Raw genomic sequence first — 12,557 nt, 5'->3', positions numbered from 1 at the left:
AAGGTTAGAGACAAGACTCTAGTTTGTCAATGGTATTGTTCTTTAATCAATACCTTGATCACTGCTCACAAGGAATACAAAAGTGTTTGATAATCTTGCCCCAAATGCTGATACTGTACACCAACACATAATTGAAAATGTAAATATCAAAAATAACCCAACATGCACAAAAAAGTAAGAGATATTTCAGAGAAAAACATGTTCTGAATGTTTTCTAGGCATGATGTTAGACTACATTGTGTTTATTTTAAGGGCTATCACAGTTCTTGACTTGATTTCAGAGTGAGCTGGATAACAAACGATTGTACACTCTGATCATCAAAGCCTTGTTCACATGTACCATGGACTTTTGTCAGATACTAATAATCAAACATTCAACCGCCAATCTTTCCACCAATACGCAAGCACAAACACATATACAGTACAAATGTATTCATCCCTCAGTCCAAATGAATCCAGACACCACAGAAACAGAAGGGAAGAGATTTGATTAAAGTAAATGCTGAGGTTGCAGTATCAAATTCTATTAACGATTAGTCTTACTCTTGACTCAGCAGCTTTAATGTGCACATAAACTGTGTAAAACACGTGATTTCATGCAATAGTTCATGTGACACTTCCGCATAAAGTATACACCTGACAAAGTACTTGTCAGATAAGGATTAGCCTTTAATCAATCATAGTGGGTTCAGTTCAGGCCCAAGGATGGGATCATATCAGGGAGTGATTTAATCTGTCCAGGGTCACTATACGTCACTCAGTACAGTAACAGCCCTCAACATTTACATCCATATTGAGTGGGAGACAGTAGGGTTTGATTCATGCACTGTTCTGTGTCATGTATTAATTAGAATGAGTTTAACGTCTGTCTGTACTCAGGAGACAGGCTTTTGTTTTGGTCATTCTGTGCTGCACTGTATAATTCTCATGTCCCCATTGCTAGACATTACATTTACACAATTTCAATTGACCAGGACCATCCAAAACATTCAAATCTAGTTATTGAATAAAATGTGTCATCAGAAAATCTACTGTAAACTTACTGGATTGAATCTTATGTTGATCCAGTATATCTTGTTTTTTTGTGCCAACAACCAACACATTCGTTCAGTGATATTAGGTGAGTGAGTAAATAAATACAGCAAAAGTGGTTTTACATGTGTAATAAGCTATGATATCATGACCACAAAATGTGGTCTGTGATCATTTAGACATACAGAAAACTGCACATGCAATTTTGGAGGAAAGGTAGAGGGGAGATTTAAGTGTATGAAGTCCCCAAAATAACTATTGCTTTTTTAATTACTTTTAAAAAATGTGTGACAAATCAGTTGATACTGAACTGTTTTCTTTGTGATCATATGTCTCTATGTATTTCTGAATTAAATGTGTTGAACTATTGTCTCTATTACGTAAATAATGTTTTGGGAACAACTGCATTAGAATAACCACAGATGGTATGGATCAACCTAATCTCAAGACAACAGACTCACAGTTCATCCTTCTTACAGTTCCCAGTGTGGACCACCTTTACTGTGTCTGAGGGCTTTACCATCATCCAGGCGTATTTACACAGGTGCTCTTTGTTGCAGTCCTTCTGCCAGTAGATGACGTTCCTGCGGTTGAGGTTGGCCCCAGCACAGGCGTCGTACCACCAGCCCCCTCCCGCCACACCCTGGAACTCCAGCTTAGCACAGTTTTGGAAGTAGTTGTCGTTGTCTCGGTCCTTGGTGGTAAACCTCTGGTTGTCATGCAGGTAGTTCTCTGTGTCCTGGGTGAGAGCGTCTAAGGCAGAGCCCTGGAACAGACCAAGACGCAGCCTGAACCCAGACCGCTCGTCCTCCACCATGAAAGGGTCATACTCGCCAATCTTGGCGACAGCATCTTTGTCCACCAGCTTGACCCCCAGCTTGTAGCGTCCTGGCCCTCGGGTGAGATGGTGGAGGTGTTCGTTCCCCAGCCAGTGGTCACCATTCAGCACCCCGAAACCCTGCTTGTATTCGACCCAGGTGCGGTCGAAGTCCACGCTGCTGTTAACTGTGATGTGCTGCACTACAGTCCAACCACCATCTTGCATGGCACAGTAGGCCAGGATGGGGTAGTCACCTGGCTGAATCAAGTACACTCCATCTCTGGCCGGACTCCCTGAACCCATCAACATCTCATAGCAGTCCCTGGGGTACTCTGAAGGGTGAAATAGCAACAAACTGAATTAACACCCACAATACGCAAATTGCACAAAGGGTTGAAGAGTAACATGAGTTCAAGTTGATTAAATCAAAGCAGATAATCTGGATTTATTTTTCTAATCATTGTGTACACCTATTCAAGGTATTGTACGATCACGGACCACGATGATTAACCTGCCACTTCTTGTCTTATCATCAATGGGCTAATCTTCATGACTTTTGGCAGTTTCATAATCCATGGGATTTCACCGTGTCCATGACAAGCGTAGTCAAACCTTGATGCTCTAATGTAGCATCTCTGCTGTTTAGTCTGACAAAAGTGTGTCACTACAATACAATACACTACTGTTCTCAGCAGCAGGTAAGAAATGTGAAAGAAGTTTCTAGAAACACTGTTGTCTAGTATGAAGTGTAGAAGGGTCAGTAAGTAATTCGGTCTAGGCTTTTGCATTTGAACTACCTCCAGAATTACAGAGACTCAAAACAAATGGGTTTGTCTATCAGCAAAGATATGATACTTCAAGCACCACACAAAGGGCTATTAAAACAATTTGAAGCCCAAATTAAATCCCACTGAAACAACACATGACAACTACAGAAACGGCCATAAGTCCTACTGTAGAATCCTTTCTACATTATGTTGGTAATTACATTCCATGAATATAATACAGTAATGTCATCCATACCTTTCATTCCCTGGTTGAGGACCATCTTGTGCTCTTCAGAGGTCAGGAGATGGGTGTTCTCAGCTACCAGGTGTTTAGTGTGTACTCCCATCAGACTGACCACCAGTGCTGCTGTTATTGCCACTGTCCATGTCCCAAAACTCTGCATCTTCTAACGGGAAGTTCCTTCAGGGTGAACAGACATGTGGATTCAATTGACCATACATACAGAGTGACAATGCAATTTCTCCAACAGTTGTGTTACGCCCATTCAAGAGATACATGTATTTGACAATTTCATACATGGACAAAAATCTGTAATTTTTGAATACAATGTCTAGAACAGGTACTTTAAGAACAATGAATCTTACTGAAATGTTGTAAAGAATGAACACTTACCTTCACTGTTACTGTTCCACTGTGTGTGTGTGTGTGTGTGTGCTGCGCTCTGTGACCATAAACCGTTATACACACATTGTACTTTGATAGCACTACATGGAGAGAGAGAGAGAGAGAGAGAGAGAGAGAGCAAACAAGGCCACCCAGGCTGCCAACCAGTCCACTGAGGTGCAGTCCCTTCCACACAGCCTCTACAGGCCAGTCACGACTGGACTTCAGCCTCAGCTTCACGTCACAATAGGAAACACCATGGGTTAAAGCAACCTTCAACTAATCTGTGTCAAGTGAGATGGTTGCCTAATATCTCACCTTCTGAACACTTCCCCCACTGCTGGGAAGAAGAGATTGTAACCTTTGTCTTGGTGTTGCAATGTCAGTTTGTTTTAGCTGATCAAGTGGAACAACAAACAAGACAACTTTTAAAACTGGCATCCCCTAAATGTGTTCCCCCATCCTCAAACATATTGTATCACCATGTCCCTGTTATATACAAAGATAGTCATAAACAAAGCCCATAAATGATAAGGCCTAAACAACTTATCTTCATGATGAATCAAACAGCGAATTTAAACAATGTCTGGAGGACCTGTACACTAACACAACACATACTGTAGATGTACCTTATGAATAGGGCCAGGAATATTTTCTAACCATGTGACCTGACCAAGAAAAACTCCAGGCATTATTTATACTCTGGGTCCTAGTTATGGGCTCTAACTAGGGCTTGGAGTATTTCAATAGCCTGACTAAACAGAAATGACACCTTCAGCAGTGGCGGTTGCTATTAACCGGAGTGCCAAGTCTAGGTCCAAGAGAATTCTAAACAGCTTCTACCCCCAAGCCATAAGACTCCTGAACATCTAGTCAATTGGTTACCCAGAACCCACAACCCTGGCGTTGCAAGTGCCATGTTCTAACAACTGAGCCACACTGGATAACATTTTATGGCTGACATTTTTATATCTAAATAATTTATTTGTTTACAATAAAACAGGTTTAAGTACCATTTTAATTAACTAAATACAACTTCAAATGGTTCACTACTGTAACCAGACAGTTCTATGCACTTTCATCCTTTGGATTAATGTTGTGCCATTGAGGTGAAATCATGATAGCGTTGTGGTGATATCAAATTCTAATTAAATTAAAATGCTTTAAAGATCCAATGCAGCCATTTTTATCTCAATATCAAATCATTTATGGGTAACAACTAAGTACTTTACTGTGATTGTTTTCAATTAAAATTGTCAAAAAGAAACAAAAATAGCTTCTTAGCAAAGAGCAATTGCTTTCATCAGGAACTTTGCTAGGACTGTCTGGGAGTGGTTTGAGTGGAAATTAGCTGTCATTGGCAGAGACGTTTGGAATTCTCTTTCTCATTGGTCTATTAACTAATTTACCGCATGGTGATAGTACCATGGAAGACCAAAACCCCATCCCACTAAAACAGTCAGAAATTTCCGGCAGTCTTTTCAAACAGCTCTTACACTGAAAGGGCATTATTATCATTTTCACAATTTCACATTATTATTCCAACCTCATAGTGTGGAAATATACAGTATATAAAACACAGGGAAATCCTGCTGGACTGCACTGTGCCATTACAAAGAATACGGTACAATCATTGTCTGGAGTGTCTCTCTGAGTCAGATAGACACTCTTTAGCAGCCCTCAAATGAACCAGGTTATGTTTTTCCGGGCATAAAACGTCAAGTAGTGCAGTTCATTGAGTAACAAGTCCATTTTATTCTTATGAGTTGTTTCACAATGGGAATTTGGAAACAAAGTCATCAGGACTTGAGCTTGACATGGGCCACCATTGCAAGCATGGCAACTGAAACAGGTAAGAGTCTATAGCCTGAAAAATAGGAACGAAGGTCACATACATCACTAACACTATTTGTACTTATATTCAAATGATAATGTATTTTAAAAAGGGTTGCAAGGGAACTAGGAACTGTTTTGGCATCAAACTGGTGGCAGTTTGGAAAAAAGTAAATGTTGAAAGAGTTGCAGAGTTGATTGAAAATAATGTCATTGTTGATTCGATACTTTTTTCATTAATTAGGCTATTTTCTCTTGAACTATGTATAGTCTATCTACTAAACTCATGGACAATATGGACACAGACATAATAAATTAATACTGTATATGAATACATTTTTTAAAAAGTTATTCAAGTATAATTATTACCAAAGTTACGATGCCATATATATTCTGTTAAAACCTCCCCATCCATAGATTGAGCGTTAGTACCTCGACTTGTTGAGAGCTCTGGCCACCAATGTTTCAACACTGATTGTACCCATCGTTAACCAACTACCAGGTAGCCGCAAGACAACATGGGATCAGTTTGGTTGGATTGTCAAGAATTTGTAATGGATAGTGTGTCATTAACACTCTTCATATGGACTAGTGAGGACCTTTTTCACTAGAGGGAAAAGGTCAACACAACAGCCAATGGAAACACTGGATGACTCTGACTCATCGGCAAGACTATCGGGGAAAGATTAGATAAATAATACATAAATGGCATTAAACTTAAATTGTAAACATTGTTTTTTACCAGGAAAAAAACATTAGAAATGTACCTTTTTGTTATTACATACAAGTGTCTTTGATCCTGTAGGACAAAAGAGCTATGCTATTATAGAATCAAAACTTTAGACCAATAAAGCCTCAGATATTTCAATCTTGACAAGTTCTACTGTACCTTAAAAAATATGTAAGCAGTTCTCCAACATTTCTTCGCCACAGGGTCAAGGCTAGATTGAGTCTCAGATTTCTTCCAAAGAGCACCTCCGTCATTGTTTTGTGGTCTTTTGACAACTGAAAAACAGCAGACCGGAGGTGGAATACATTCAAATATTTGTGACACCAAGCATATCACGATGATGAGACAATCGACCCTTAAGGCAAACAGACTACGGATATTTCACACCTCTGTGAAGTAGTCATTGTCTTTTGAACCAGCCTTGTCAGTCTTGTTAGCATGGGGGGCAGTGGGTGGAAACTCCCATGGGTCCATGTAGAAGATCTTACATGTTCTGCACACAGGCCATTTCGTTTTCCTTGTTAACCACATCGTAAGTCCTCCCTGTGGCTCGCTGCTTCCTCCGAATGATAGTGAGATGGTGGGTCTCCCACTTACAGTACACGACACAACCCCCTTCAGTCTTGCAGGGTTGTTCCTTGAACATCTATGAAACAAAGACATGGTTGAATACTCAGACATACTAGATTCAATCATCAGTTATATGAAGCAAGGAAAAAGGGTATGAGGGTTGTCCCGGTACAAGATTTCATTAAAGTGGCAATCAGCAGTTGAACAATAACAAAGCCATCTCCCAGCCTCTGTATCAGTAGGAAAGCTGAAGGATGGGGCTGGAGAAATGTAAACACTCTCAAATTCATAGGCAGAGCTATGGCTCCATCTATGATATCAAAATTGTAGTTTTAACCATGTTTTGAGGCTATATAGTGTTTGTTTACAAACACTGGAGTAATACAATATTATATTTGGTTCTATTGGGGTACAACAGTTGAACTATGCTCATGAGGCAAAAAGTACACATTATTTTCAATCAATGTACATCAAAACTCCTCACACACACACAAAGCACTGTAAATGGCTCTGGGAATACCCACAGTGAGAGAGAAAGTACAGCTGTCTGTACAATAACGGATTGAAGGGCTGACGGCCGAGTGGGAACCTGAATCACACCACATCGAACATACACATACATTTAAACTAAATTATTCCTAGGTTTGTCTGTGGCCCTACATACACTATATAGGGAAAGCAGCAGTGTAATCATTACTCCAAACTGTTGTCTATTAGACAGGTTCAGCAAACAGTGAGGGAACTACCTGAATCTGTCCAACATAAGCACACACTTTCGTTGCAACTATTTGAAGTAATGATTACACACAAGCTGGGTAAACTGGTTTTACCCACAATTCTTCGCGCGCACATTGTTGTTATTTTGAATAATGACGTAGCCAGAAAAGGTGAGGGCAACTTCGTCTGTCTAGCTAATGTTTTTTTGCGCATTTCAATTTATAGGAAGCTACTGTACACTTGCAATTATCACGTTACATATCTGTCTTACAGTTATCAGCCAGTAAATCCAGCATTGCCGTTAGCATTTGCTGCTGTCTGCTAGTCGCGTTAGCTGTTAACAGCAGTAGCACAGCTGACAAAGAGCTGAGACAGCAGTAGAATGTGGAAGGATAGCTACAGATGATGAGCACATATAACATGGCTTGTACTAACACTTCCTCGAACTAACCTACTGCACTAGTTAGCTACCTTGCTAATGCTGCAATCACCTAACGTTACCTGTCAGTGTTGATGGACTTTCTAAGAAGTCATATTAAGAAGTCATGTATTCCGATCTAATGAGGCTGGTTTTGTTATCCTTTTCAGTTTGGTTTCTTAACCCAAACGAAGCCCCGGTTCCTTTCCTGAACTGTGACCAGAGACTTTGTTGGAGATTCATTAACCTCGTCCCCAGGCTCAAATTGCCGAGAGAGTCGGCTGGTGGACGCTAAATGTACAATAGGCATACTGGATTATTATTGTCTACCCCCTAGTGTTCAACGTGCTTAGTGTATTCGATTTCAAAATATAAATCTTAATTGCTTTAAATACAGAATGAATCATCTATTTTTGATAACTTTTAGGTTTATCTTGTTCTCATAGTAGATTTGATTTTTCACTGCTCACTCTAAAATACTATTTTAAAAGAGAATCATAGTTCACGTTTTTAATAACATGTTAAGGCATGTATAATTTTATGGAGGAGGCAATCATAAAGTGATACAGTTGTCATCAGTTAGAAAGCCAATGCAAGAACAGATTAACTCAAAGCGAATTACTTGTCCTTTAAATGAGCACACATCAACAATCACAAACAACATCAACTGCTTTTATTGACTCATCATGCCTTGCCACACTGCATTTGCTGACTTCACAGGTTTGGCTGCTGTTTCATCAGTTTGGTCAACTGATTCTGATTTCCTCATCAGAGACACACTGACTGACTAGCTGACTGCAGTACACTAGCACTACTGTAGAAGAACATTTATCTGGCACAGTTTTCTGTAGCCTAATTGAGACAATTTGTATCCTGGTTTCATTTAAGGTGAAGCAGCGTCTATTGAGTTTAACTAGCCTACATGTTTTTTATGACATCATGTGACATTGTATGAGAGGGCAACAAAAGTCATGGGACTGCAGACACAGCAGTATATTACCGGTATCCACTTCCTACTGTGTGAATTGCACCTCTCCTTTCCCCTCAGGACTGTCCAGAAGTAGACCAGACAGAGCAAAGATGGTGTCTGTTGTTGGTGCTGTGTTCGTTGCGTTGAGCTTGGCACCCCTGCTAGTGCTTAGTGTTCCTCCCATTGGGACGCAGCCTGAGCAGGTGCACATTTCCTATGCAGGTAGGTCTTTGATCTGTTTCCATCCATCTTTAATATAAAAATCAATATATATGTCCAGGCTTTAACCTGGGGGGCGGTGTATGAATGTGGTACGTAGACACGCGAGCAACTGCGGCCCCTCATGATGAATTCAGATTTTTTTGTGTCCCCCACACAAAGTTGCTCATTCCTGGTCTAAAGGCTTGATTCTGTCGACATCTTCGAGTCATGGTCCATTATGATCAAGAGAGCGGAGAGTGAAGGGCAGTGCCTGTTGCGCACCACATCTGAGCAGAAGCTATTTAACCATAAACGTAATTGTTTAAAACCTGGACGTTTTATGCCATTTTATGAAACATGTCTTACCTTGTTTAAAAGTAGCCTAGTCTAACCAAAATACGACCATAGAAATGTTGAGAAAATTATTTTATAAACACTTAATATGCCATTGAAACCAGCATTTTTCTCAAGTTCTGTTGGTTTTCAAATCAACTTTATTTTATTGTCCAGCAGCCAAAGGCATAATCCTAGTGATGTTAGTAACCCTGCCTGGTTGATGCATCTTTAGATCTCCCCTCTTTCTTAATTTTGTACTGATATTTTAATCTAATCTAAAGTGCTTGTGCGCGTGGTATGCTTCTGAGAACAGTGTTTTCCCACTAACTGCATTTTGGAACATTCGCAAGTAACTTAAAGCCATGTGCGCATTGTTGATCTTGTAATATGAAGAAATAAAACTTTATCAACATTTTAAGCTAAACGGTCTAATCTGTTGCATCAGCCTCATTACTTAAAAATAAATAAAACATGTAATCTGCTGCGATTGTATGAATTTTGCATCTGTCATCCCAGAACTGTCCCAGAGTCTGTTTTGAACTGCAGACATATCTGTGATCATTCCAGGGACAACGGGAAACCCTTAATTTTGAGCCCTGGAGATAATTATTTTATAAAGATATAAAAACTATTTGGTTGTAATTGTAATGTTGCAATATTTTACCAAGGGTGGCCAACCATCCTCCAGGAGACCCTTAAAGGGGCAGTGTTGTATTTTGAGGTTTGAATTTGCAAAGAAGCCAATAGGCAGAGTGTAGCCTTCATTTTTGTCTGATTCTCTATGGTAAAAAATATAGTAATTCATTTTATTTTGTAAAGTGGTTCCTTGCATCATACAATGATGTAAAAATGGTTTTAGACTTTTTTTGAAGGGGGACAAGTGACTTGAGCTTTTGAACAAGTGGTAAAAAAATGTAATGTCAAGCCCTGTGAGCTATTGAACAATCAGCCTTTTGAGCGAGTTTCTCCCAGCTTACTTAAGTGGATCAGTAAGTATCCAGGGCAGTAACTCTCTCCAGGTGGGCAAGGTGAGCAGCCTGATCTGGCTGGATAACTATGGGGCTTTTCTCCCCAGGGTTCCCTGGCTCCATGGAGATCACCTGGACCACATTCAATGAGACGGAGGAGAGCACCGTGGAGTACGGCCTGTGGGGCGGACGGCTGTTTGAGCTGACAGCCAAGGGCAAAGCTACTCTGTTTGTGGATGGAGGATCAGAGGGGAGGAAGATGTACATCCACAGGGTCACTCTCACTGATCTGAGACCTGCTTCTGCTTATGGTAGGTTTCCATGTTAGTAGAACTAGCATTATGTATTTAGGCTATGTTTGTTGCCAGTCACATTCGGTCTATGGCCTGTCATCATCATAATATTTATAGGGGAGTGATTTCTTCCCTGTGTTGACTGCAGTATACCACTGTGGCAGTGAGGCTGGCTGGAGTGATGTGTTCTCCTTTACTGCTCTGAATGAGAGCACTAGCTGGAGTCCCAGGTTTGCCATCTATGGGGACATGGGCAATGAGAACCCTCAGTCTCTGGCCAGACTGCAAAAGGAGACCCAGGTCGGGATGTATGATGTCATCCTACACGTTGGTAAGTGGTTAAACTCCCAACTGATTGTCTTAAGTGAATAACCTTATCAATGTTGACAATTGTTGATCCTAACTACATAATAACTTGAATCACAGTGGTATAACATTGTGTTTTACTTTGGGTGTAACATGGAGCACACTTTGGAGAGGTGATGCATGACCAATATGTGGTTTTGTGTTTTCTAGGGGACTTTGCATATGACATGCATGAGGTAAAATAGACATATTTTTGCTTCCTGCACACACACACGTTACAACGTCCATCGCTGGTCAGCTGGTAGAATGATACACATACCATTTATGTTAAGGACTTTTTCATGAGATTTTCATGAAGTTAAACTATGGGCATAAGGGGGCACACAACGTTTATGGTACCCTCAGGGTAAGATATGAGAGTGTATTATGTCATCATGAGCCTAGTCCTCTTAAGCCCATCTGGGTGTCTGGCTAGATCCATGACGACAGATGAGATAGAGCTACTCTAACCCTGCTCAGTCTTACTCCTAGCGTCCCATTACTATTCATCAGCAGATCATGCCTGGGCCAGGGTTAAGACACGCTGCTGTAATGAGCTGCATAGCTGTGAAATGCCTTGATCCTGTGCTGAAAGACTGGAATTAGGGGCGTAACACTGAAGTAACCCATGAAGTACAACAGCAGGGCTCTATTCAGCCGAGACAACTAGCTAATGTAGACAGAGGCCATGTTTCCTCAAACCTAACTGGCCAGTCTCACAGTGTCCTTCATAAATACTATGACATCTATTAATCACCAATGGCATACATCAGCTGCTGCCGTTTCCCTAAAATTAAATAGCAATGTTGGTTATGTTGTTCCTTTCATACTTTTCTCAAATATGGAGACAAATGCTGGACATTATGAGCAGACAACCATAAAAATTAATCGCCGCAATTCATGCTGAGTTTGAGCTGGAATGTCTAACTCTGTTCCGCGGCTTCCTTGATATTATAAATAGAAATTCTTTCTGAAAGCTCATTAAGGGCAATGGCAACTGAAAGGCAGAAGATTACCATGCCATCCACCACAGTGTGTTCATAAGCTCAATTGCCACCATTAGAATAGTTGTGAAATCAATGGTTCTAGTTTCATTGGGGTTTTGTTTGGTATGCAAATGGCACATTCCTGAAGCTGTCTGGAAAATTGATTTAAAGTACTTTGGCTTTAGATCGTTTAATGTGCTTTTTAGTTTTATCCTGTCAGCCTTATTATATCAGGTTTAATTACCACTGAAACTGTGTGTTATGCTATGGTAAATGACTAAATCTAATTGTTTCAGGACAACGGCAGGATTGGAGATGAGTTCATGCGTCAGATCCAGTCCATAGCTGCCTACGTGCCCTATATGACCTGTCCTGGGAACCACGAGGCTGAATAGTGAGTAGGACCTTATCATGACCCGCTTTACTTATTTACTTACTCCTCTCTCTCTCTCTTGCTCTCTGCTTGTCTGTCATGAGTAGAACCTTATAACCCCCTTTAATTATTTACTTCTCTCTGTTTCTCTCTCTCTTTCACACCCACCCACGCACACGCACGCACGCACGCACGCACACACACACACACACACACACATGCACCAGTCATTTAGTGTTAAACTGATGATTAAAACTGACAGTGTTATGAACAGTTTCTAATCTTCAGTGAGTCAACATGGTAGCAGTCGGCTTATTTTCTGCTCACCATTAGCCAATGTTTTCTGCTGCTGGTACATATTTTGGTGCGTTCTGTACAGGTCACATCTAATCAATGCTATTATTAAAGGGTTTGGGAAAAATACTCAGTACATGCTGTATTTCATATTGTTGAGACAGACGGCCAGACCTCCCCAGACTTGATATCCATAATGTGCTACTGTACTGTACTGTGAGGCAAGGGTAGAAGCTCCGAAAAACAACTTTTTGGTCAGAGTGGAGCAACCACAGCTTT

General features: G+C 40.6%; 2 protein-coding genes across 5 annotated transcripts in view; one reads left to right on the top strand and one right to left on the bottom strand.

The window, feature by feature from the left end:
- Positions 1-22: 22 nt before the first annotated feature.
- zgc:194887 (fibrinogen-related domain-containing protein) lies at positions 23-7,706 on the bottom strand. 3 transcript variants are annotated; one of them, XM_029730305.1, is made up of 5 exons: positions 7,596-7,706; positions 6,195-6,453; positions 5,967-6,082; positions 2,876-3,040; positions 23-2,184 (listed from the first exon to the last, which is right to left on the bottom strand). In XM_029730305.1, the coding sequence occupies exons 4-5, from the start codon at positions 3,021-3,023 to the stop codon at positions 1,490-1,492; spliced, it is 843 nt and encodes a 280-aa protein (XP_029586165.1). In that variant the 5' UTR covers positions 3,024-3,040; positions 5,967-6,082; positions 6,195-6,453; positions 7,596-7,706; the 3' UTR covers positions 23-1,489. The 3 variants fall into 3 exon arrangements, with proteins under 3 accessions (XP_029586165.1, XP_029586166.1, XP_029586164.1); XM_029730306.1 differs by having other exon boundaries at positions 6,296-6,453; XM_029730304.1 differs by lacking the exons at positions 5,967-6,082; positions 6,195-6,453; positions 7,596-7,706 and adding an exon at positions 3,254-4,086.
- LOC115172649 (acid phosphatase type 7) overlaps positions 7,170-12,557 on the top strand; it is a 24,959-nt gene continuing 19,571 nt past the window's right edge. The window contains exons 1-6 of one of the 2 annotated variants that reach the window (XM_029730302.1): positions 7,170-7,264; positions 8,561-8,704; positions 10,095-10,298; positions 10,429-10,611; positions 10,797-10,822; positions 11,908-12,005. In XM_029730302.1, coding sequence (XP_029586162.1) covers positions 7,174-7,264; positions 8,561-8,704; positions 10,095-10,298; positions 10,429-10,611; positions 10,797-10,822; positions 11,908-12,005 — 746 coding nt within the window. In that variant the 5' untranslated portion in view covers positions 7,170-7,173. Of the gene's footprint in view, positions 7,265-7,684; positions 7,810-8,560; positions 8,705-10,094; positions 10,299-10,428; positions 10,612-10,796; positions 10,823-11,907; positions 12,006-12,557 lie in introns of those variants that run through there. The other variant, XM_029730303.1, reaches the window with a different exon arrangement.

This window comes from Salmo trutta, chromosome 33 (genome assembly GCF_901001165.1).
Source record: "Salmo trutta chromosome 33, fSalTru1.1, whole genome shotgun sequence".
Taxonomy (NCBI): domain Eukaryota; kingdom Metazoa; phylum Chordata; class Actinopteri; order Salmoniformes; family Salmonidae; genus Salmo; species Salmo trutta.
This window is presented reverse-complemented; position numbering and strand designations above follow the sequence as displayed.